This window comes from Athene noctua, chromosome 1 (genome assembly GCF_965140245.1).
Source record: "Athene noctua chromosome 1, bAthNoc1.hap1.1, whole genome shotgun sequence".
NCBI lineage: Eukaryota > Metazoa > Chordata > Aves > Strigiformes > Strigidae > Athene > Athene noctua.
The window spans coordinates 176,739,578-176,762,800 of NC_134037.1; the positions used below are offsets into that span (position 1 = coordinate 176,739,578).

Here is a 23,223-nt window from a genome sequence, read left to right on the forward strand (position 1 = left end):
AGAAAAAGCTTCTTTAATGAAAACTTAACAAAAGCTGTAACTTAATTCTGTATGTGTAGTGGTTAGACCATGTTGCAAATGAAATACTTGGGGATTCATAATAGATTACATAGTCGAATACACGATTAAGAAAAAAAAAAAAAAAAAAGGAAGAAAAATGAATCAGAGAACTTTAAGGCACATTTGCAGGAGAAAATCCTTTTCAGGCCTTCACTGTAAACTAAATAAACTGAAATAACTAAACATAGAATTGTATGTTTGGCAGGGGAAGAGGCTTTCTAAATAACATAATGAATCCTGTCTAGTATGTTAGATTTCTTTACAAATGTCCACAGGCAATAAAGGAGAGATGTTGCTGCAATTCATTTGAATCCTTAGGATTGTGGAACATGAGACTTATTTTATGAATCTTATGGGTTTTTTTTTTTCAAATGTACTGAAATATTTTTAAAAGTTTATCAGGCTTTAGAAAGCAAATGCTTGTACTGAAAGGCTGGTGTTTTATAAATGCATATCCTTCAATTTCTTAATGAAGCCTTCATCAACGCAAATAAGTATCATACATATTAACATTATTTCTACTAAAATACTTCAACAGCTTTCATCCATGCTTGAGCATTGTGCTCTAGTTCCTTGTATTTTATAGAAGACATTGAAAAATATGTATTTATTTAAATATTTGATTGAATTCCTTTGACAAGATGCCTGTTGCTTGGCACCAAAGTTCTCTTGCCTATTCCTTCTTTGTTGCACATTGCCCATGCTAGGTGCCTTGTTTGCTTGGATTTTCATCCTTTCAAGGTAAGAAGGGAGGAGAACTTATTCACATATTTGTATCACTCACAGTTTTTGACTGCCACAGCTGAGATATAGCTCACTGAATACCAAAACCTCTCAAAAAAATGTTTATTCTACCTGGGATGTGAAACAAAGCACTTTTACTATGCCACTAAGATGGACTGGAGACTTACAGAAAATTAGATGTGCACATATAGATGTAGCTTTACAGAAACAAGAGCAGCAACATGAAGCCGCAATACATTCGTAATTTTAACATCACGGTAGGTGAACATCAGCTATTAAGCCAGCTGTGCTAAAATAATTATGGCAACGAGAGAAGTGATGAATGACAAGCAGTGTTCACAGAGTCTGGGGATTGCAGTAAAAAGGGAACTGCGTCCATCATGCGTGCACAGGCGCCATCGTGTGCTCAGGAGGTGACAAGGTCTGGAAACCAGCGATCTGCGCAACGTTGCCGCCGTTGTTACTGTTACCATTAAGGGAGGGCAGCTGCTTGAAGCGCCCCGGCCTTGCAGCAAGAAGTGTCCCCGAGGGGCAGGGGTGTGCGTAGCCGGGGCACTGTGCTGGCGGACACACTGATGGGAAGTCAGCTCGTGAACGGGACCAGGGCAGAAGTTTAAATCTTTCGTGTGGGCAATACCAAGATGACTCAGCATGGAAAAACAGTAGAAACTCCTTTTCCAGCAGTGAGCTAGAAGAAACTTGTGAAAGTGCTAGAAAACTAATGCAACAAAACAAATTTAAAAATGCTTTTGGATTTTATATATACTAGAACAAAATCAGCAAAGACGTCAATGGAAAATGGATGCTTCACCCCTCCAGAACAAAATCTGAGATTTGGCTGGAAATGGCATCTCCCAAATTCATACTGAAGTCTCAGAAAGAATTACTGACACAGCGCCTTAACTTTGTACCATTGCACAAGATACCGACTTATTTGTATTAAAGCAGCATGACGTACCGCATGCTGCCTTCTTAAATATTGAAGTAACGCAGCCTGGCACTGCAATGTTTTCAGTCAGCATTGTATCCTTTAACAATGCTTTAGTTCAGCTTGAGCCAGTACAAAATACTGTATGATAGGTCAAACCTCCTTCCCTTTTACACTCTTCAAAACCACTCAGTGCCTCAATCAGGAAAACAGGGCGAGACAGAAACGAATGTAACGACTGTTAAACTAGCAGAACCACTAATCACCCTCATTTTTTCCCCCAACACATTTTATTTTGACTAGTTTAAAGGAGTTCCCCACAAGACACTGGGAGAACAGTCGTCTTTGAAAATTAACCACAAAACTCTTCTCCCACCTGAATATCTACCCACTCCACCGTTAGGTATATTTAACTTCTACAACAACAAACTTTATATATCAGTATATAACCACAGGGCTCTGGTGATTATGTAGAGCTTAAACTTTTCCTTTTAGGAACTAGTCCTGTATGTTAGAGCCAAGGCAGTTAAAGAAGCAATATCTTTTTGCCTTTATAGGTATGATTACAAATCAAGTCTTCCTAAAACCTTTTTAAGGTATACAATGCAACAAAATAAAACATCATCCTATATTTTTGCTGAGTCTAAGCCTACCCATCCTTTTGAGACTTTTAATCTTTCTCAGTGTTCTGTAGCTGTTTCTTCAAAGAATGAACCTTAATAAGCATCATGCAAAGTGTAAATTCGTAGCTTTATCTCTTGTCTGCATCACAGAATTACTCTATTTAGTTTCTGCACAGCTATTCACTGATCTTTTTCTAGTAAGGTGGTGTTATTTATATGCAACAGTGTAAGCAACATAAGTATATATGTACTAATGCCTTCAAGAAAACTTCAACACAAGATTAAGATGACTCTTCCCCCCATTTTCGAGAAACCAGGGCTTTGAAAGCCAGCCTAAGGTGTAAACAGCAGCAGCACCACCACAGCAGGAAATGTTCTCTTTATAAAACCCTCCTTGCTATACAACCAACCACAATGCAGATACACCTCCACACATACTCTCAGCAGTGCCTCTGCTCTTTCATCAGATCACCAGAATAATTCCCAAAAATAACGAAGCAGGGGAAACTGCCAGAAACTGGGGGAAGGAAAACTGGAGATGTTTCAGGTTTATTTCATCCATCATTCACTTGCATTTTTACTACTTGGAACTGCAGTATTACAGTTATAATATTCTGGCTTGAACTGCATTATCAGTGTGAATTAATAGATCTAGAGAACTGATACATGCACACAGGCTGGGATGTAGTATTAGTTTAATGGAGATAGAGTGAAAAGTCATACATAAAGTTTTAAATTATGTTAGGTATCTGAGAAAACATTTTCTACCTGGGGAAAGCAAAATAGAATTTCCCATATTCCCTGTCACCTGAAACCTTATGGCAGAAACTTCATTTTAAATCCAAGACTCTCTTCTATCTGCATCTCTCATTTAGTTTCTTAAAAAAAAAAAAAAAAAAAAATTCTCTCCTGATTCACTGCACATCTGTACAAGCACTAGAGCCAATACAACAGGTATCCAGGAGCAGGACAGGTCCAAGCTTCAACAGCAACTCAAACTTCTGCTCCTTTAAAATAGCTGTATGACCACAGTTGCCATTAATCTGACCTTTCCGTATTTTAGCAGGTTCATGTTTCTGTAGAAGGTGACTGACCTTCATTTTAAAGATTCCAGTAAATACATTTTTCCTACATTTTTCTTTATGGCAAATTTAAGGTAGTGGGTTATTTTCTTGCCTGTTATGCAGTGAGATCTGGATTGAAGAGAACTTAGAACAGGGCACTGGGAAGACACTTCTATGTCTTTTGTCACTGTTAGTAACTCGATGCGAGTCTGTAAGACAATGAGACCTTCTGTACAAGTAAGGATGGGCAGCAAAGGGATCACTTTTACCTTTCATTTTCATTGAGAGAACTGGTGGGAGAAAGGGTAGGAAGAAAGGAAAGAGGAATAAACCGAAACAAGCTCTCCTGTGGGCATTTATTACCCTTTAGTGTAAGTAGAGTTTCCCCCCCCCGAATTAATTAGAATCACAGTTCTGAACACCGGTCCTCCAAATCCCTGTAGTATCCCAACAGTTGCTGCAAGTCCCATGCCATGAAGTGTGTACATACAGAGGATTAAAATCCACCCGTGGTACACAGAGTGACAAGCACTTCAGCATTCTATGCTGATGTGGAAGAGAGATGCGAGTCCTCGCTGGAAATGAGATACATGACCCTTGATGTCTGGAATAGGGCGTTTCCACTCTCTTAAAATATGTTTTGCACCATTAATAAGGTTTAATAAGCCTAATTAATAAGGTTTAAATCAGGATGGGAAGCAGAAATACTAAAAAAAACCCCAACAACCTAGAGGGATATCTTCAATAGAAAAACTTCTTTTGGACAATCTGTAGCCACAAAGGCTCAGATATACAGCACAGTGCTAGAGAGCTACTCAAGGTCAGGGCTTGCATGCCAACCTTGGACAGCAGACACTCTTTCCTTCCCTACTTTCTATTCAGTTTAAAACTTGACTTCAGCTCCATCAGAAACAATAGGAAACTAGCATCCATGAATAATCTCATTTCCATGCATAAAATCAAGTGAAGCAGCAGTCACCCCCTGGCATTTACAAAAAACTAAAGAACTACTTGCAGTTTTGTCTACCTCTGCTTCCTTAAAATCAAATTTCTTACACTTAAACTAGGTAACTGACCTGAAGTGAGTGGTTTGCAGGGCAGTACCGTATTTGTGATATGGATAAACATAATAGAGAACTCAGGATCTTAAGTAGCTTGTTTAATTTGTGGTAACCAGCAAAAACTCCTTGGAAAGACAGCTAGTGTCTCTTACTAGTTTTAATACAGAACCAACCACAGGTTGATAAGAACAAAACCAAACCTGGTAGCAGTTCAGTTAACTTAGACTGGTCTGGTAGGTTTCTTAGATACCAGAAGTATTTTGAAAAATATTTACTGAGGTGATACACCTCCCTCCCCATAGGGAAGAGGTATGACTATACTAGCACCCTCCTAAAAACAGTTACCAAGTTCTGACAGATTATTGGAAAGGATTCAGTTCCCTAAGTGTGGGTACTGGTGCCATTTCAGATGCCCAGCTCTACCCAGCTACCACTCCAGAATGTGGCACATGCAGCTGCCAACTCCACATGCGTGCCCCTGGCTAGTCAACGCATTTGAAATGCAACTGCACACCTACATTCAGGTAGCGAAATTTGACCTATGAAGGGTAAAACAGAAAAGAAAATCTCTCAAACAAATCCTTGGTAAACTGAAAGAGCTTACAAGTCATATTACTATCTTCATCCTGGCCAAGAAAAATCTAAGTAATTTTCAACTTCCTTAGTTTTACATGGTCCCTTTCTCTAGTCATTCACCTAAATCTTGGTATCACAATTCAGTGAATGCAGAGTGGGTGGATATAGACACATCAGCACATATTTACACTTAACACTGTTCACACTCTGCTCTCTGATGCTGCAGTCATGTGCTTCATACATTTATTGAAGCCTAAAAATGTTCCCGTTATTCTTCACTCATGGCAGCAGTCAAAGCTTTCCAGTTAGAGGAAAAGTAACAGTTTGGTGTCAAAAAAGAACTTTGCACTTTACACCTTCCTCCCACCGCCACAGTGTGACAGGATATGTAACACGCTGTGTATGTCATATGTAAATCATAGCTGACACCTCACACTACCTATACATGCTCCCAACCTCCCTTCTTCTTTTGGGAAGGATCAGGAACAGACTGTGGGCCAGACATGCTATTCTGTAACAACCACCCCACTCTTAGGCAACAACACAGCATATGTGCACGAATAAAGAACCCAAGTCCACCATCAGAAGGAAGTGGAGAGCAGTTTAGAATGTAAGAAATTGCCTTGGGAGACAGTTGCAGCTGCTAAAAAAACCCCAGCCCAGGCTGGGAACAGCTGTGAAAGCGGACTGATGCAATAATGGGCCAGAAGCAAAATCCACTACCCTGGCACTTCATTGCCTCTATTCTCTCTCTAGCTTCCACCAGTTCCTGTGCACACCATCAGAAAAACAAAATACTAAACACTTCAGGGACAACAAGATACTTTCATCAAGCATTTCTTAGTGTTACTAATACAGACCTACCTAATAAATCTGCGATCAACTACAGCAGTACCACATTTTAGGTGAATAAAATAATGACCTATGGCCATTTAGCTGGAAGGAGGCAAGGCTGGCTACTAATCCTACCACTAGGACGATACTAGTAACTTCCATTTATTACCTACCCAGGTGAAGGAGTGCATGAAGTGTTTTGGAAAGATTATGGCACTTTTATTTTTTAAATTGTAGATCAAGAGATTAAGGACAAATCTCCAAAATATCCGGATGTCTAAAAATGCCTGTGGGTGCTTAACCAGTTCCTCAGAAACATTCCAGCATTTCTGTATCATTAGACCACAGATTCAGCACATTTACAAAGAACTCCTTAGACTAGATCTCATCCCGGTGGTGGACTGTCATCCTTGTGCTCTGTGGTATCTTACTTTCTTGTGTTCACCCTCACGCTCCCAAACTAGGTAAAATGTAAGTTCCTAGAATTCAGTCACAGAAATGAGCCTCCAAAGCATGGAAGATACAGTCTTTGAAACAGACACATTTAAGATTGTATACTGGTTAAGTGCTAGGAGAATCAGGAAGAACTATAGCTGACTCTCTTTCTTTTAAAAAGGAGAAGCACTGTACAAAAATTAATGTATTTACTCTCAACACCATCCGAGGTAGAAGTACTTTACAAATGGAGAAATTTAGTACAGGAATGTAGGTGGAATAAGGAAACACAAAATACAATGCAAAATCAGGAACAAAACTCAAGCTGCTTCATCAAAATCCACTTTGATGAGTGAAATGGTATTTGCCTTTAGAATGCCCTTGAAGATACTAAATACAACTGAAACCAGGTTTTCAAAATGAACACAGTACTTCGTATAAAAATATGGAAAGTAACATGACTTACTAAATAGTCCACTATATATAAAATACCTAGATCTATGTACATTAGTACAAATGAAGTTAAACCTAAATGGAAGTATTAGTACCCTACACTAAATCTATTACATTATGTCTTCTCTTAAGGAGTGTGATACAGGCTAGATAAGCAGAAGTGTTTTTACACCTTTTTCCTCATCTCATTCTGAATTCCACCCCTTGAAATCATTCCCTTCTACAGCCTCTTCCAGACATTCTAGAGTTCAAGACCACAGCTGGTATTTGTTCAATATAACTTTGAAATTAGCAGTTTAGTCCTACTGTAGAAGGGCTCCCAGGTCACCCACACAGAGTTCCACGATGACAAACAGCTATGTTTCAAATTAATCACATTCTTTTCATAAATCTGTTCTAAAGTAAGGTAAAAACCAGTACTGCCGGTTCAGATCCAGTTTACTTGTAGTTTTCCTTTCGGGGTTTAACCAAAGCTCACTGTCATATTGGAAGAGACAAATTTAAGTCAGTCAACATTGCCATCCTAATTACAAAGTGTAATACAGCTAGAATCCTGAAGGCAGAACCATACACACTAAGGAATAAAGTTTTTGCTGTAATCAGCTGTCTAAACAAAACAAGATGTGCAGAAAGGGTACTAGTCTTCCAGAAGAGTTTGGGTTTTTTGCTTTTAATTCTTGTACTGGTTGAACAATCACTGCAGTCTTGTTACTCAGAAAAACTGTATGAATTAATGAAAATAAGCAATATTTTATTTTGATACCAGATTTATGGTTTGTGTGTTACACTGGGGCTGGCTTGACTGTTATTAAACAGATATGTCTGAAACACAAAATAACATAAATTAGACATGCCATGAGACATGTACAATTCATTTCTACTAAAACGTGGATAATTAAACCCACTTCTACACCAATTCTTTTACACTTTTAATGGTGATAGTGACTAGTATTTTAGTAAGAGGGTAAAATTCAATAAAACGTACAAGGACAGCCATACAACAAAGACACTGCACAGCTTCCAATTCCATTGTGAAAATATACCCCCTCCAGAATAGAAATAGGCACTTCATCTTTAAAAATGAAGCACTCTTTTGTTCTTCAGTCATCATCAACAGTTGGCTTGATTGTCACTCCTCTTCTGATCTGGCCCCAACCAATTAAACTGCAAAAAGAAAAACAGATTATATTGCTTTTAATAGTAGTTAGAAATATCCTGGATAAATCGACATCCTTCTGTTGTTCTTATGCCTTCGGTTCTCACATTTTGAATTTTCTCCACTTGTCTCCCACCCAAAACATCCTACAAGGTCTAAGACTGGTTACTGAAAACACAGAATAAAAAATTATGAAGAACAGAGAGTATCTGTATGTTTGTAAGCAGCTAAACTAAAAATCTGAAAATATTCTAACATGTTGTACAAGTGGACTGTAAATCTATTCACAGCTTGATCTCTTTCACCTATGCCTGAAGTGCTGCACTACTTCCAAAAAGAAATGAAAACGGGAAAATTCAGACAAGATGACAGGAGGATTATAAACAGCTGTAACTCTCAATGAACATGTAACCTATAGATCTAACTCAACTCTCAGATAAGTTATACTCTTTATATTCAGTAAAATTAAGGCTCCGTTTGTAGGCCACTGTTGTCTCAGCAAAATAAGTTTTTAAAAAGAAATTAAGATTATGTCCATTTCTACAGTCAGCAGGCAGTCCGTGTTATTAATACAACCATCTTCAAAACATTTCCCATTTCTGTCAAGGAGGTACACAGAAACCATATGTGCATTGCAATTTAATTTGCTAAGCAGTAGAGCTTGTCTCTGGACACTAAAAAAGAACTGTAGTATATTAGCCCAGCACTTTCCACTTTTCAGGACCATATCCATAGGTTGTAACTAGTCCACTGTTGAATCCGTTGTTCCTTGGAATCATGGGTATATCCTGTTTGCTTGGCCATTTGCTGTTTATCTTCTATGCCTCTATATATTTACTTTCTATTTTAAACCTCCTTTTCATCTCTTGCTTTCTTGCTTCCTTCTACCTTTTCAGTACTCCATTGCCTCAGGCTACGAGATCTTTCTGACGGTACCAACTGTACATTATCTTTACTCCAATGGATTTTATTATGCTGCTCTTTCCAGTTCGACTCCTTTCCCTTTTCTCAACTTTCAGTTTCCTTATGTTGCCTCTCTGTCCTTTTAATACAGCACAGAAAGAAACTCTGTAATAACAGGATCTTTATAGCAGGCTGCCACTACTTGCTCACCCCATAATCCAGAGATAAGTGGGCTTTTTGGCAAAATTTGATTATGTTTTTCAAGTGGGAGGTAATCTACAGAAGCAACAAAATTCACATTAAAATTTGCACAGGCTATCAGTCTATAGCTCATAAAAAACCCATCATTCTCAATATAGTTTCTCTTCTTGCTTCTGCTTTCCCTGACTTAATTTGGGTCCTGTCCTTTTTTTTTTTTTTTACCTTCTGTTCAAGACATGTTATCTTTTTCCTTGTTTTTTTTCAGGAAATAATCTCTTCCCTAATTTGTCAGCTAGCTCTGAGGCAGCAAGCACTCAATTCCCATCTACACTTTCTTGTTGATCTAAAAAAGAAGCATGCATCCATGGATATTTAAAGCTTGGTTCTTTTTCATACAGTAGAGACTTCTTGCAAAAATGGCTATGCTCCCTTATACTGCAAGAGCTGTGCAGGGTCAATGAATCTAAATGCCCTTATGTTCTTATGATACTCATGTAGTCTTATGGAACACGTAACAGGTACAGTACACGTAATCATCTAAAAAATAGGCACAAAGACTAAAATGAATCATCAACCAATTCTACTCATCATTTTCAGCCTCCAAATGCTTCTGTGCAGTCAGACATTCTGTATTTGTAATCTGAATGGGTCAATCCAGTTGATACATTTTCCTTTCCTCTCTGTTCATAGCACATAAAATAATTGAATGTTAGAATGTCCTTCCTCCATTCTCCTGCTATCGCTTCAAGATTGTGCTAGAAATCACATACAGCTCCACAGGTAGAACACCACTGACTCAGGTGTGTATAAGACAGGCTTTGGCTTAACACTACTAGAATTCCCAAACTGCTCTGCCAAGACTGCCTACTATTAGCTCAATTTACAGTATGGCAGTTCTGGCAGCAAACCATGAACCTCAGATGTTTCCTTGTCTGTTAACTAATAGGTATCTACCCAATTGTAATGCTTCTTTAAAGAAAGAGGGTAGTAATGAAATGAAGCATTCCACAATAATGCTGTCAATGTGTTAGGAAAATCCAGAGGAATTTTTTTAAACAGACATACTTATCTATTCTGCAACAAAATCAAATCCATGTATTTTTTTGTTAACAATATAACATCCAGGCATCCTATAGCATCAACTTACCGCCAGTGTTTCTCAACTCTTCGACTCAGAGCAATTTTTTCTCCCACTTCTGTGCATACTGGGTTAGTTAGCACAATCTTCCCCAAATCAGCCTTTACTGCACTGACTCTCCCTCCAGTAGATAAGGATCCTATGTTTACCATTAAAACTTCATTCTTCGATAATTTTTGCACCTGAAGACAGACATAAAACACTCTGAAACTTATGCTTTAGTACTTAAAAAAAATACCACGGACAATGTTGAGATCTTGTCACCTACCTGCCACACACAAAAAAAAAAAAAAAAAAAAAAAAGATATAGCTGAGAAATGCAAAAACTCTAAATAGACCCATGTGAATAAAGTTCATATATGAAAGGACAAATAGGTAAAAGCGTTGTGCAGGTAGTACTGCAGGTTCTTGGTATGAGATACTTTCTTGGGACTTCTCTACGTTTCCTATAAAACATACTAATGATTGCACATACTGTATTAAAAGGATAGAGTCTCAGATATTGCTACAAACTGGAATGTTATACCATTCTTTTAAATAATCTGGATATTCTCATTTCCCTTATGCCTACATACAACAAAATTATCTCTCAAAATGTAATTTATTTCATAGGATAAAGAGAGCACTGAAGCACTAAACCGGGTTGCATGAAGCAGTTTACAGATTTTAATGCTAACAGGGAAAACTATGATCTTTTAGTTAGATTTGTGTAGAATGGACCATGGAACACAAGACTGCTGTGCATCAAGTTCAGTTTCTTTTCAACTACAGTGTTTCAAAAACACTGAGCTTTAAAAAGTTCTTCAGAGAGAGAATCTACAGAAAGCATGTAAACAGGAGGTAGAACAGTGTGTGTTTAAGACTAATTACTGCACAAATGAATAGACTGATAACAAAGGAAATCTGTGAGTATGTTTGGAAGAATACCTAACTTCAGGACACAAACCCTTTATGCTACTGTCCTGGTTCAGCTAGGATAGGGTTAAGTTTCCCCAGCAGAGAAGGGGGAAGGGATCTCCAGCCGGGTTATTCATACCATGCTGACTCAGGTCCAGGCGAGCGGGATTGGTGGCGGGGGAGCACACGGTGGGTTTGTGTGCGGGTTTGTTCTGTAACCATTGCGGTATTTCTCTGTATATCTTTTGTCTTGTTCACTGTTATTGCCGTTCATTGTTGTTATAATTGCCACTGTTGTTGTTCAGATTGTTTATCACACTGTTGTATTCAATTTCTTCTTATTTTAACCCGGGGTTTGTGCCTCACTTCCAGCCTGACCGGCTGAGGGTGGGGGAGGGGCAATGGCAACATGGTCTCCAGTCCCGGCAGGGCTTAAACCACCACACCTACTTTACTCTGATATAAACTCCTACTCCTCTGAAAAGCATTCTTCTATAATATTAAATAAGCAGTGACAATCGTGTATGAACAGAGGGACAAAATTACTACACAAGATCAAAAAATGTATATACTAATAAAACTTAACACAAGAAGACAACTCAGGAAAAACAAAAAAGGGGTACAGACCTTCGCAGCTTTCTTGTCTCCTTCAGTGCGCACACCCAATAGTCGTCTCAGCAAGAAATAGGAAATTTCTAGCTCTGTAAATATTTCTGGCAGTGCTCCAACTGCACCAAGAACTTGGCCTACCATTCGGTCAGCCCGACACAAAGTTGGATCAATCTTAGTTCCAACACCTACGAAGACAACAAGGAAAGTCACAAGGAGTAACTGAAAGGTACCTGTCACATTTACACATGAAAATATTTGAAGGAGATCTAAAAACAACAAACTGAGAATGTACTGGGAATTCCCTATTACCTGGACAGCACTTTCAGAATGTCAGCAAGACTGTGAGCTCTGTCTAAACAGATGAAAAAATATTCTACTGTTAAAGCCAGTACAATTAACAATGCAAGTTGATCTGTGTTGGCCAGTGACATTCAGGAAAATTATTTATTTATTAAACATCTAATTTTCACATCCATGTTGTGTCTCTCTCCAGATATGAATAATTTGAAACTGTTCATAGCCTTTTTGTTTACTACAGTGGAATTCATTGCTGAATGAAACCAAGTGTTTTCAACAAGCATGAAGCAATAAATCTTTTCATAAGATAATATTCTTACCTATAAGACCTCCAGGAGCAGCATATTGTAGATCATTGTGTTCAGCAAAGAGTGACACAATTTTGGAAAAGATTGGCTTGCACATGAGTTTTCCTTCACTGTCCTTGGACACAATACCAGGGCGGACCTCAATTTCCTGGCCGACCTAATTACAAAAGTGAAAAAGTGATTAGCTGTTTTTTTCACAGGAACATAAAGCTAACCACTAGTCACCGGTAAGACCTACTTCTCCCAAGACCTACTATTTATACAAGTCCTTGGTTCTGGGCTACCGTAGAACTTCCACGACTTCTGTTGCACTGTTTACTGAAAATTGAACAATAGTGAAAACTCTGTGTCTTATAGCCAATGTAACAACTGATTTTTTTTTTTTTAATACAATTTGTAAAAGTGCTTTAGCAAGGGATCTTTATCAGCAGTAATTCCAGCAGTTAAATTTTAGTCATTTTTAAAAATTAAACATTTCATTTAGAAGTGCTCCAGCACAGAGAAAAATTGAGTTAATTTGATCAGTGTAACTGATCAGAATCAATAAACTGCAAGATAAAGAAAATGCAAGACATATAAATGTTCAAAGATGTAGTTTGCTTCCCAGTCTAGCTGAGCAACTTTTAAAGTTTCCACCTATTGATAATATCCCGCAAGCAAAATAAAATATCAAAACATACAGAATACACACACGTCTGAGGTACTTTTAAATTCTTTTGCTCCCCTCTTCCCCCCAGTAATTCATCAAGTAGAAGTGGTAGAACAGAAAAAAAAATAGCTCCCTCAATTTTTGTAAGCAATGCTATCAGTATAATTATTAGCAAAACTTAAGACTACAGTAACAAAAATATATTTAAAAAAATTTTTTAAATCAGTGTTTCTTGTTCTGGTATTTTAAAACAGGAAAGTAAAATTGAAGCACAGACAAAAAGGATAAGTGCCATCTGACTGTATTCTAGTTTAATAAAAAAATTTTATTATATAGATTAATTTTGTACTAAGCATGGAAAAACTCTGCTCATTATTATCATTACAAATCTCCAGACAAGAAAAGGAAAAGTTTACCTTTAAAACACCCTTTAGAATACTGCCACCAGCTACACCTCCCTTAAGGTCATCAACTTCACAGCCAGGCTTGTTGACATCAAAAGATCTAATTACTGAAAAGAATAGACCATAACCAGGTTTGCATTTAAGATCAGGTTTTTAAAGAATTAGTGTCTTTAGCAACTTCGACTGCTTCCCTATGCTTATGGAGGCATACACATATTTATAAATAGTACAAAAATGTAATTCAGGAAGAATACTAAAATATGATGAACATTTTATTCCAAATTTTTATGTATATAGTCGATTTTGTTCTCAAAACCATTTAAGCTGCTCATATATAGAAATGTTTTTTAAAACTGTTTATGTATAGCAGAAATTAAGTTGAAGATCAGTAGCTGAATTAGAAAGGAATGATCAATTTTATTACAAAATTCCTTCAATATTCACATTGACTGTGAATACTGGAACCTTGTTTTAATGTAGTCATAGTAAATACTGTAACCTTGTTTTAACATGGGTAATTTTTACGCATTCTGAACATGTTTTGTAGGTCTCCTATATTTTATGAGGTAAAAAGAGCAAACAAACAGATTCATTGTAGTGGAAATGAATTTCATAATATGCTGAACAAGATCTGAAACTTTGACCCCTATATCCAAGAGATAGGCTGACAGAAAATCTAACCAGGCTACCTGTAAGATTTTCATGGAAATAATTTAATTTTGAAATTCAACAGTCTATCAGTGCTTTGTTAAATCAAATTTAAATTCATAGCAACTAAAAGAATGCTTTTAAGACACAGATAAATTTCTGATCTTTATTGCATTTTAGTGCTATCATAAACGTAGCATAAACACAAAACCCAGCAGTTACGTCAGACAGATTTAACTACAGCAATTAACTACAAATACAGCTCTCTGAAAATATGTAACTTTTAAAGTAAGAGTGCACTAAATGTTCCTTTTAAACCTATCTCTTTTTAGAGCCTTCAGCAACATGCTATTTTAAGTGTAGATACAGGTAGTAAACGGTTAGCTGCCAAAGCCCAGACCTAAGCATTTACATACCAATAAGCCTTGGTTCAGATGTGAAGTCTCGCAAAGGGACTGGAATTTTCTTCACTATATACTCGCAAACTACCTCAATGTTGTATTTCAGCTGTGCTGAGATTGGAATTATTGGAGCTCCTTCTGCAACTGTACCTAAAAAAAAAATCAAGTTCAACATCAAGCCTTAATGTAGTATTTGCAGCAATATGATCAAGTGTTCTGTCATTGTTAAAAATACTCATGAATTTCAAGGTGTATTTTATCTGTATTTTGCAAAGCAGTACCAGAGCATTTATGCTCCCCTTCAGTATTTTAGCTCAAACCAGCCAGACCTACTTTTTGAGACATTCTGAAACAACCCTCATGTTGCCTTTGCATAATTGTGTACTCAAGAGTTGCTCTCTGGACATTGTGCAAGATAATATTCTCCTCTAAGGGAGAATTCACTTCCTACTGATCAGAAATATTAAGATAATTTCCTCAGAGATCAGATATCTCAGTATTTAACACATTAATTTTAGAGTCAGATTTAATTCTGAAAAACTAAAATTCCTATCAATTTAATTATCTACGTTTTCTACGTTTTGCAACAGGTACATATTTTAGAAAACCCCTGGTTTTATGGAAGGATGCATTTAGTTAAAAACTATTAACAAGCGTTGATAACTATAGCTACGTTTTTGTGGCAACTCCAGTTCTCAAACTCCAAATTCATACATCAAGCCACTGACATAGCTGTTATGAACAGTCTATCAAGGCAACAATTCTGAACTTAGAAAAAGAGACAGATCCACTGGCTGCTTTTGATGGTGACAATCTAGCTCTGCAGCTTTTTGCATACCCCAGCTAAAGCAGATAAGCAGGAAAAACAGTGCAAGCTCCTGGGAAAGATGAAACTGAAAGCACTAGACTAAAGTTGAGCAGAACTTAATGGATGTAGTAGGATAACATTGACTGAACTAGACTTAAAGAGAAAGATGAAAGACCAATCTTTTGTGATTAGCTAAAAGAAATTAACACATTTATACCTACAAGGTGCCTCTAAAATACTGCTTCATTCACTCCTTCACTGCAGTAAAAACGCAGTACAATCTCTACCAAAGAAACAATTCAATAAACAATACAAAGACAACAGACACAAATTCAGTGAAAGCTACTAGATAAGAGCTATTGCTATAAGTTTTACATCAACAGCTCTGACCAACAGCCTTAACACTACTGTATGTAAGCTGTCTAAAACTGGTAAGTACGACTCCAGTAGTCTATTTTTCAGATTAACAGACTATGTACACCAGCAATGTCTAAGTAAGAAAAGCTTTTCTACAGATGTATAGGAAGCCACTGTGTCCGTGTCCCAACACTGAAGAACGTCCACCACTAACTGGATTTCTGCTGTTGAAAATTTACCTTGTACAAATGCAAGAATCTGTTCGTACTGTTCTTTAGCCTGGCTCTCCTTCACCAAATCAATCTTATTCTGTAGAATCAAAATGTGTTTCAGTTTCATGATTTCTATAGCAGCTAGATGTTCTGAGGTCTGGGGTTGAGGGCATGACTCATTACCAGCTGAAAAAGAAAAGTGACTGCAATATAGAAACTATAAACGTAGGCAAAACTTCTACAGTTAGGACATCTACTTTCCATTGTATCTTTATAAAAAAAACCCAATCACCTCTCAGTAAGCTACATGTTAAGCATCCAAGTTAGTAAGCACCTACTCTTCCCCAGAACGACTAGCTGTAGCATCCACACCATACATGACAGATGAGAGGTTGCCAGAGTGGTTCCCCCATTCTGCTTGCTCCCAATAGAAACACACATCTAAAATTTCCAAAGATACTGTCAGCTAATTTGTGTCTACCTGACTTACTCCATCCTCTAGGTCTTCAGATGTCTCAGTACTGACTGTAGCATAAAGGACAACACAGTTTTCAAGAAGTATCTTAAAATTCTATGGCATTTTCTTATCACTAAAGCCATAAAAATGCCAAGATCCCCAAACTCTATAACAGACAATAAATATATCAAGTTTGTGAACAGGGCAGTTATCAGTATGGTTTGGATTTCAGTCATCGAAGAAGCCAGCTTTGGCCTGATGTGCCATTACAGTGATTAGTCTCACTTGAAGTCTGGTGTATCACACTTTCTAAATCTGAACAGGCAGAAGGAATGACAGCTCATCAGCTATCTCAGAGTATTTAAACTACAAATCTGAAGCTGTTTGTCTTGTTTGTTGACATGCCCTACCTAGGTAAGGTAATTACTATTTATCACTGAAGAGCACTATATTGTTCTATAGACAAACAGAAACTAGTTTTACTTCCTGTTGTTTGCAAATCAGAACAAAAATTGTTGGCAAGATAAATCTGTACTTTCATTTCAGCTGTACTCATCTGGGTTTACTGTTTGTACTGATGTTTGTGAACTCTCCTGTACAGCAAAGGCTACATACATATTTAAAGCAAACTGAAGCTTAACAGAAACTTGGAATGTACCTGTAGCTAATCTATTTCCATAAAATGACAAATTTTACAGTACTATACCACTCACTACAAGGTTTCATCTTATCTGACTAATCATCTTTCAACTGGGCCAGCTACCAGACTAATGAGTATGTATACGATGTCTAAAAAACCCAGCCTGTTAGGGTACATTTTCATCACTTTATTTTCTTAAACACATCTCAAAAGCATTCACTTGTTTTAATTGCTCACCCCGATAAATTTTAAAACCCATATAAAGTTTCTTCATGATATTAAAGAATAGAACTCTGCTTTTATGTAGCAATCATTACCTATCAACAGTAAAGCTGCATCCATTACTGCTGCACCGTTTAACATAGTAGCCATCAAAATATCATGGCCAGGACAATCCACAAAAGAGACGTGCCTGTTGAAGAAGGTTAAAAATAAGTCCAAAAGCCAATTATCAGCAATTTCTCTGACTGATTTATGTGAGTGGCTAGGCACACACAAAAGTTAAAAGTATCTTTAAAATAAACAAACATTTCAAGACAGATGCTGAGAAGTAATACCTTAAAAGTATTTTCAAAAAAACCTGTAAAAGAACACAAAGACTACTGAACAGCTACTGAACAGGTTTTCTGAGTTTTAAGATTTGATACCATATATCTGTATTAGGTACTGCTTTAATATTTCACAAAATTACTTGTAAATTAGACTACATTTAAATGCTCCAGAATAACAAAAACAAAAAATCCCCAAACATACCACAGGGTTTCTCTTAGCTCTATTAAAAAACATCTTCCATTCTCCAATTTCAGAAAGTTATGTGTCTTTAATTACACGGTCATAATTGCACTTCAAACATTTATCTACAGAGACAGTGTTACAGCTTTCAGTTCCAACCTTATGATTTTATTGTGCAGACTGTAATAGTCCATTCACTACATTCTTGCCTGAAACTATTCAGAGAAAAATCCTTGTTTCCTGGTAACATACTACCAAAAAGAAGGGATGAATTTGCTGCTTCACTGAAAATGTTAAAAATCTACTATAAGCAAATGAACAGTAAGATAAAGAATTCAAAGCTTTTAACCAATGGTTTAACAATGGCTACTGATTGTCACACTCCAACAGAAGTTATTGTTAGAACAAGTGCTCCACTGGGAACCTGAGAAAAGGAAGGAAATGCGTGATTACAGCACAACATACATGAACTAGGAATCCTGTTGTACAGCAGCCTTCCTGACTACTCTCATTTGAACAATTATTGTAAAGACCCAGGTAACAACTGCTGTGGTTACTATGCTTGCGCTATGACCATGCTATACTTTATAAGAAATGAATAAAGAACACCTGGACTCCGCTTAGAGGCCTGATTTCACATTAAGCATCAGGCTTTCATATATTAATTTTAAGAACTCTGAAAACTTTGTTGCCTCCAGGAAGAAAAAGTTTAACCAGAAAGGAATTTTAAAGATGAGTTTGGGAGGTCCACATTAGTTATCTCTGGTGTCTTCAAAATGTACTTATATTAACATACCAGAAAAATTTCACTTCAGAGCCCTGCAAATACCCAAGGACAGAAGACAGTTGTGCTCTACCATGGACTGCGCATCATAACTAATAAAGGTAAGGGAGTTCCAGCAATACCTTAGATCAGGGGTGCCCAGCATCTAAGAACACATGGTCTGTCATAAAAACTCATTCAGCTTACAGCTCAGTTACATAAAAGGAAGCAAACGCAATTTATACCATTCATTTTACAGCAGTTACCTGACTAGTTTAAAGTTCCCTTTGGTGCCAGGAATATCTGTAGGGAACTCATCCGGGGTGCTACTTCCACATGATCGGTAACACTCTGGCCGGGAACAGCTTGGGTCATCCAGCTTGTAAATCTGTAAGTAATTTTTAAAAATAATTGAAAAAAAAAAAAAAGTATAATTCATCAAGGGTTAGTTACCTATAAGCTTACAGCCATCTAAAATATACTAGCAACATATTTGCTAGATTTATGGTAATAACTCACCTTTGCATTAGCATAACCCAGCTTGATTGTGATATTTCTTTCCAGTTCATTTTTAAATCTGACGGTATGAACTCCAGATATAGCTTTGACTACTGTTGACTTCCCATGGGCTACATGACCAATTGTACCTAAATTTTAAAAGGAAATGTTTGTCAATAATCCACTGGTTAGTTTTGTGCAATGTTCCATTATGATCAACACCTAATTACCCCAAACTCTCTGTAGACAGTAAGTGCAGAGCTCCCATCAGAAGAATGTATGGATTTTGTAATAATTTTTGTTTAAACAAAAAAAATCCTAAATTGAGCTCTCAATGGACAGATCTTTGCATTTTCATGAAACTTATGTCAATGCTTAATTTTAAGAGCAAATAAAATTTGCTTTAGAGACTATTCCCTAATTCATTCAACAGTGTTCTTGAAGTAAAATTGGTGCTTTTCAAGTTAAAAGGGCTTGACAAGGCTCTTCCTGCACCTTGATAAAATTTATAATAAAAACACTATCTATTTTACTGTCTGTCTCAGTAAGAATTTCTTAAAAATGTTCTCACAGAGGTATCATACACTACTGCATGAGCACCAGAAAGAGTCACATTAATGCACCCCTCTTTTTTAGAAATTTGTTTTTACCTATATTAATTGTTGCTTGTCTGCTGATGACTTCTGGTGAAAGAGGCGTCAACTTGGTAACATCCTGTATGAGGGAGATTTTAGAATTTATTCATCCCGTATCTAGAAGTTTAGAGAGTACTACACGTATCTTCTTTAAAATTATGCAGTAGTTCTGTTCAGCAAAATCCAACCAAGCTTATTAAAATAATTCTAGATATGCATTCTAGTCTTTTAAAGCATGTGAAATTAAGACAAAAAATGAACAAAATTCTGACTGTAGATCGGTACAGGTTGCAAATCAAAACCCTGATTGTAAATCGGGATAGGCTGCAAGGTGTTAAAGATGGAAGTAAACAAAACAAAAAACCTCAGAAGAAGCTCTAACACAAAAAACCTCCTTATCTACCTCCAAAATTAAATTACACATAACAGGCAAATTCAAATTAACTTTCCATGGGCTACATGGTGAACGGCACCTATATTTTAAAAACAAAGGTTTGTCACTAAACAGTTGTTTAATTGGTATAAGCTTCCATTACAGCGGATATATAATTAGAACTTGCACCTTGGAGTCAGTAGGTCCAGAGATTTCATTAGCGCCATGGATTTAGTTTTGTTTTTTTAAAATGGCTACTTTTTCCTCAAATACCGTTATTGCTACTGTAGGTACCAGAAAAAAAACTCTGCGGTCCTAAATAGACTGTTGCATGAACCTACCAGTAGCAGACAGCAAACCAAAACACCTACAAATACATTCAGTATAGTCAAAAAGGCAACTCTGAAAGAGATGTTTTGGTTTTTTTAAAGCTGTTTGTCCAAATACTGGGAAAATGTTGAAATCCACTGAAATCCACTGAAATGTTCCTCTGTACTATTTTTGAAACCATTTACAGCTGATTTTCATCCTGCACTGAATTCAGAGCTGCTAAATTCAAGCAAGATTCATGATGCCAAAAGAGTCCTCAGTGCAGGACTGGATATAAATATTTTGCTAATACAGAAATAGCACACACACACATCAATTTACATTAAAACAGAAATTGTTTACACTGTTAATACAAGTTCTGTGCATAACAAACACATCTGTGTAAAAATGTAAGCTTACTCATTCTGTTCTTAAGTATTACATGAATAAAACGATCACGTTCAATACAAAACGTTTTGTCCTCCTAACGCAGGCAATTAAATTTATATTTCTTGTATATCTAACTTAAATGACTACGCTCACTTAAGTCAACGACTGGAAAATAACCTGCAGATGGCACCATCTAGTAGGGGTCACAAGCACGTAAGCACGATGCGAATCCTGTCATCAAGAGACTTGTTCCTGGTGTACACAATTATGCACACACGCAGTTTTTTCCTCAAGACTGGTAAAAGGCCAAGCTCGGCTATAAGCTCCAGTCAACTGTAAGCATTCAAGGGGCAACTGAAAAGGCAGAGAACAGGCCTTAAAGGTAATGCCTACTGACCTCCCAACTATGCCTATCCGTACTCTTTCTGACTGGCAAATGCCATGGTGCACAACAAAAGAATGTAAAGAAACTTTCTGAAATTACTAACGTGCTTCACTAATGACTATCAACATGCTTAGTTATAACACAAAAAGAATTATTTCGCTCAAATCCCTAAATTCCCAAACATTATTACTGTAGAGACAAATAAGCTTTTCTAGTTTGCTGAACACCTGAGACAGCAACAGGGTTTTTTTGGACTAACTTTGTCTGCATGTATGTGTAACAAGTGAGACAGCCCAGGTGAAACATTTAATAGGCAAGACCACCACAGCCAGAGACCACTGCAACTGATTTTCTTGGTGGTCAAGAAAATTTACTCAGTAGACTAATCAAGACAGGGCTGACAACGAACCCATCTAGCCCGCTGGAGAAATAGAACGCCAATTTAGGGTTCTACTTCGGAGAGAAAAGCCTTTAATACCAGTAAGCAGGCCAGCCCTTACAAGGAAGAAACTGCACGGCTCCACCGTCACAGAAAAGCTTCACTGGCAAAGCCGGCACGCCAGCCCGCCGAGGCTCGGACTCACCAGCAAGCGAAGCGCCTCATCAGGCCACCCAAACTCGCCGCGACCAGCCTAACCTGCTCCCAGCGCCGCCGCTCCACGCTGCGCCTACCTCCTCCATCTACCCCTTCCCTCAGCCCCGGCGTGCTGCAACTCGCCCCCCCCTCCCCGAGCACCGCCGCCTTCCGCACCCCCTCGGACCCCACCGGCGGCGGCGGGGCCGGGAGGCAGATACAGATCCCCTGCGGCTCCGAGCGCCGCCCCCCCACCCCCACAACGGCCCGCCCGGCCGCCCCGGCCCCGCCGGCCGCGCCCGCCGCTCCTCAGCGCCCCTGCCCGCGGCCACCTGCCCCCGTCCCCTGGGCGCCCCGCGGGCGGGTCTCACCAAGGTGGCGAGGTCCTGCCGGCTGAGGTGCGGCTGCCCCAGAGTCACTCCCGCCTCATCCCCCGCCATCTTGGCCCAAAGAGGAAGCGAGGACGCTCGCGCGGCTGCCTGACCCCCGGCTCCGCTCGGCACCGCCGCCGCCGGCAAGCAACCCGGCACCCGCCGGCCAGGGGGCAGACGCCCGGCTCGGGGACCCGCCGCGCTGGGCGGGGCGGGACTGCCGCCAGCCCCACGGCGGGGCGGCAGCGACTCAGGCGCGCCCAGGGCAGCCCCAGGAAGGACCCCTGTCTCTCTCGCGCCGGGTGATGCAACCGGCCGGCGGCGCGGGCCGCTCCGCGTGCGCCGGCGCTGCCAGGGGAGCGCGGGCGCGCGCATGCGCGGGGCGGGGGCGCCGGGAGGGCGCCGTGCGCCTGCGCCGGCCGCCGGGTAACGGTCGAAGGCTGAGCGGCGTGCGGGGCCGCTGAGGGGAGGCTCCGGGGCTGGGGGGCGGCTAAGCCGCACCGTTAGGGAGCACGTGTGGGTGGTCTTACACACAGCTTTCCGTCACCGCCGCAGGACAGGCGTCTCTCCGGGGAATCCGCGCGTCCTTCTGCCGAAAGGGGGGGATTGTCTTTTGTCTGTGACAGGCCGGCTGAGCCCGCGGTTACTCTGTGCTAGTACTGCGTGTGCTCCTCACGTGAAATACTGACATTGCTCCGGTAGGGTGATCAGGATGGAGACCTAGTTTTGTTGAAAGATACACCAAAAAAAGGATCTTCAGCCTGTGCGTATGGTTTATGCGTCAACATTTGTTGATGCGTGTCTAACAGCATGGCACTGTAGGTTTATTTGGGGCAGTGAGTGGGTGAGATGCAGAAAGGAAGATGGGGTAAAATTGAAACAAGATATGCTTGTATGTAGTGGAAACGAGCATATCTATTTCGATGTCTGATCACCTTATCTGCTTGAGCGGTAAAATGTCACTATACCTATGTTAGTAATCTCTGCTAGCTATCAGCCTGATAAGATTTTGGATTTCAACCTTACTACTGTATTTTTAAAGCTGAGTTCTTGGTGTTAGGGAGACCATATGGATAAAAGACATTGCCCCAAGTTACAAGCAGCTTGAGTTGTACCAAACAGCTCAAAACCCCACAAAATGTGTGCTGTTTTCAGAGTTGGGTATGACATAAATGCTTTAAAAATCGAATTAAATCTCTGATCCGGTGATGGGATCCAGTTTAGAGGCTGAACAGAGTCTGAAGGGCAAATTCATAGGCCTTCTGCACAAGAAATTGAGTTAAATTCTCCTTCGTAGAAACTTCTTAAGGTATAGAAGATGTTGCTA

General features: G+C 39.0%; 1 protein-coding gene across 1 annotated transcript; it reads right to left on the reverse strand.

The window, feature by feature from the left end:
- Positions 1-6,645: 6,645 nt before the first annotated feature.
- Positions 6,646-22,030, reverse strand: EIF2S3 (eukaryotic translation initiation factor 2 subunit gamma). The gene is made up of 12 exons (XM_074905712.1): positions 21,897-22,030; positions 19,510-19,573; positions 18,881-19,008; positions 18,628-18,749; positions 17,184-17,278; positions 15,797-15,955; positions 14,408-14,542; positions 13,356-13,450; positions 12,303-12,447; positions 11,701-11,870; positions 10,186-10,358; positions 6,646-7,942 (listed from the first exon to the last, which is right to left on the reverse strand). Exons 1-12 carry the CDS (start codon positions 21,963-21,965, stop codon positions 7,879-7,881), a joined length of 1,419 nt encoding a protein of 472 aa, XP_074761813.1. The 5' UTR covers positions 21,966-22,030; the 3' UTR covers positions 6,646-7,878.
- Between the last annotated feature and the right edge of the window lie 1,193 nt (positions 22,031-23,223).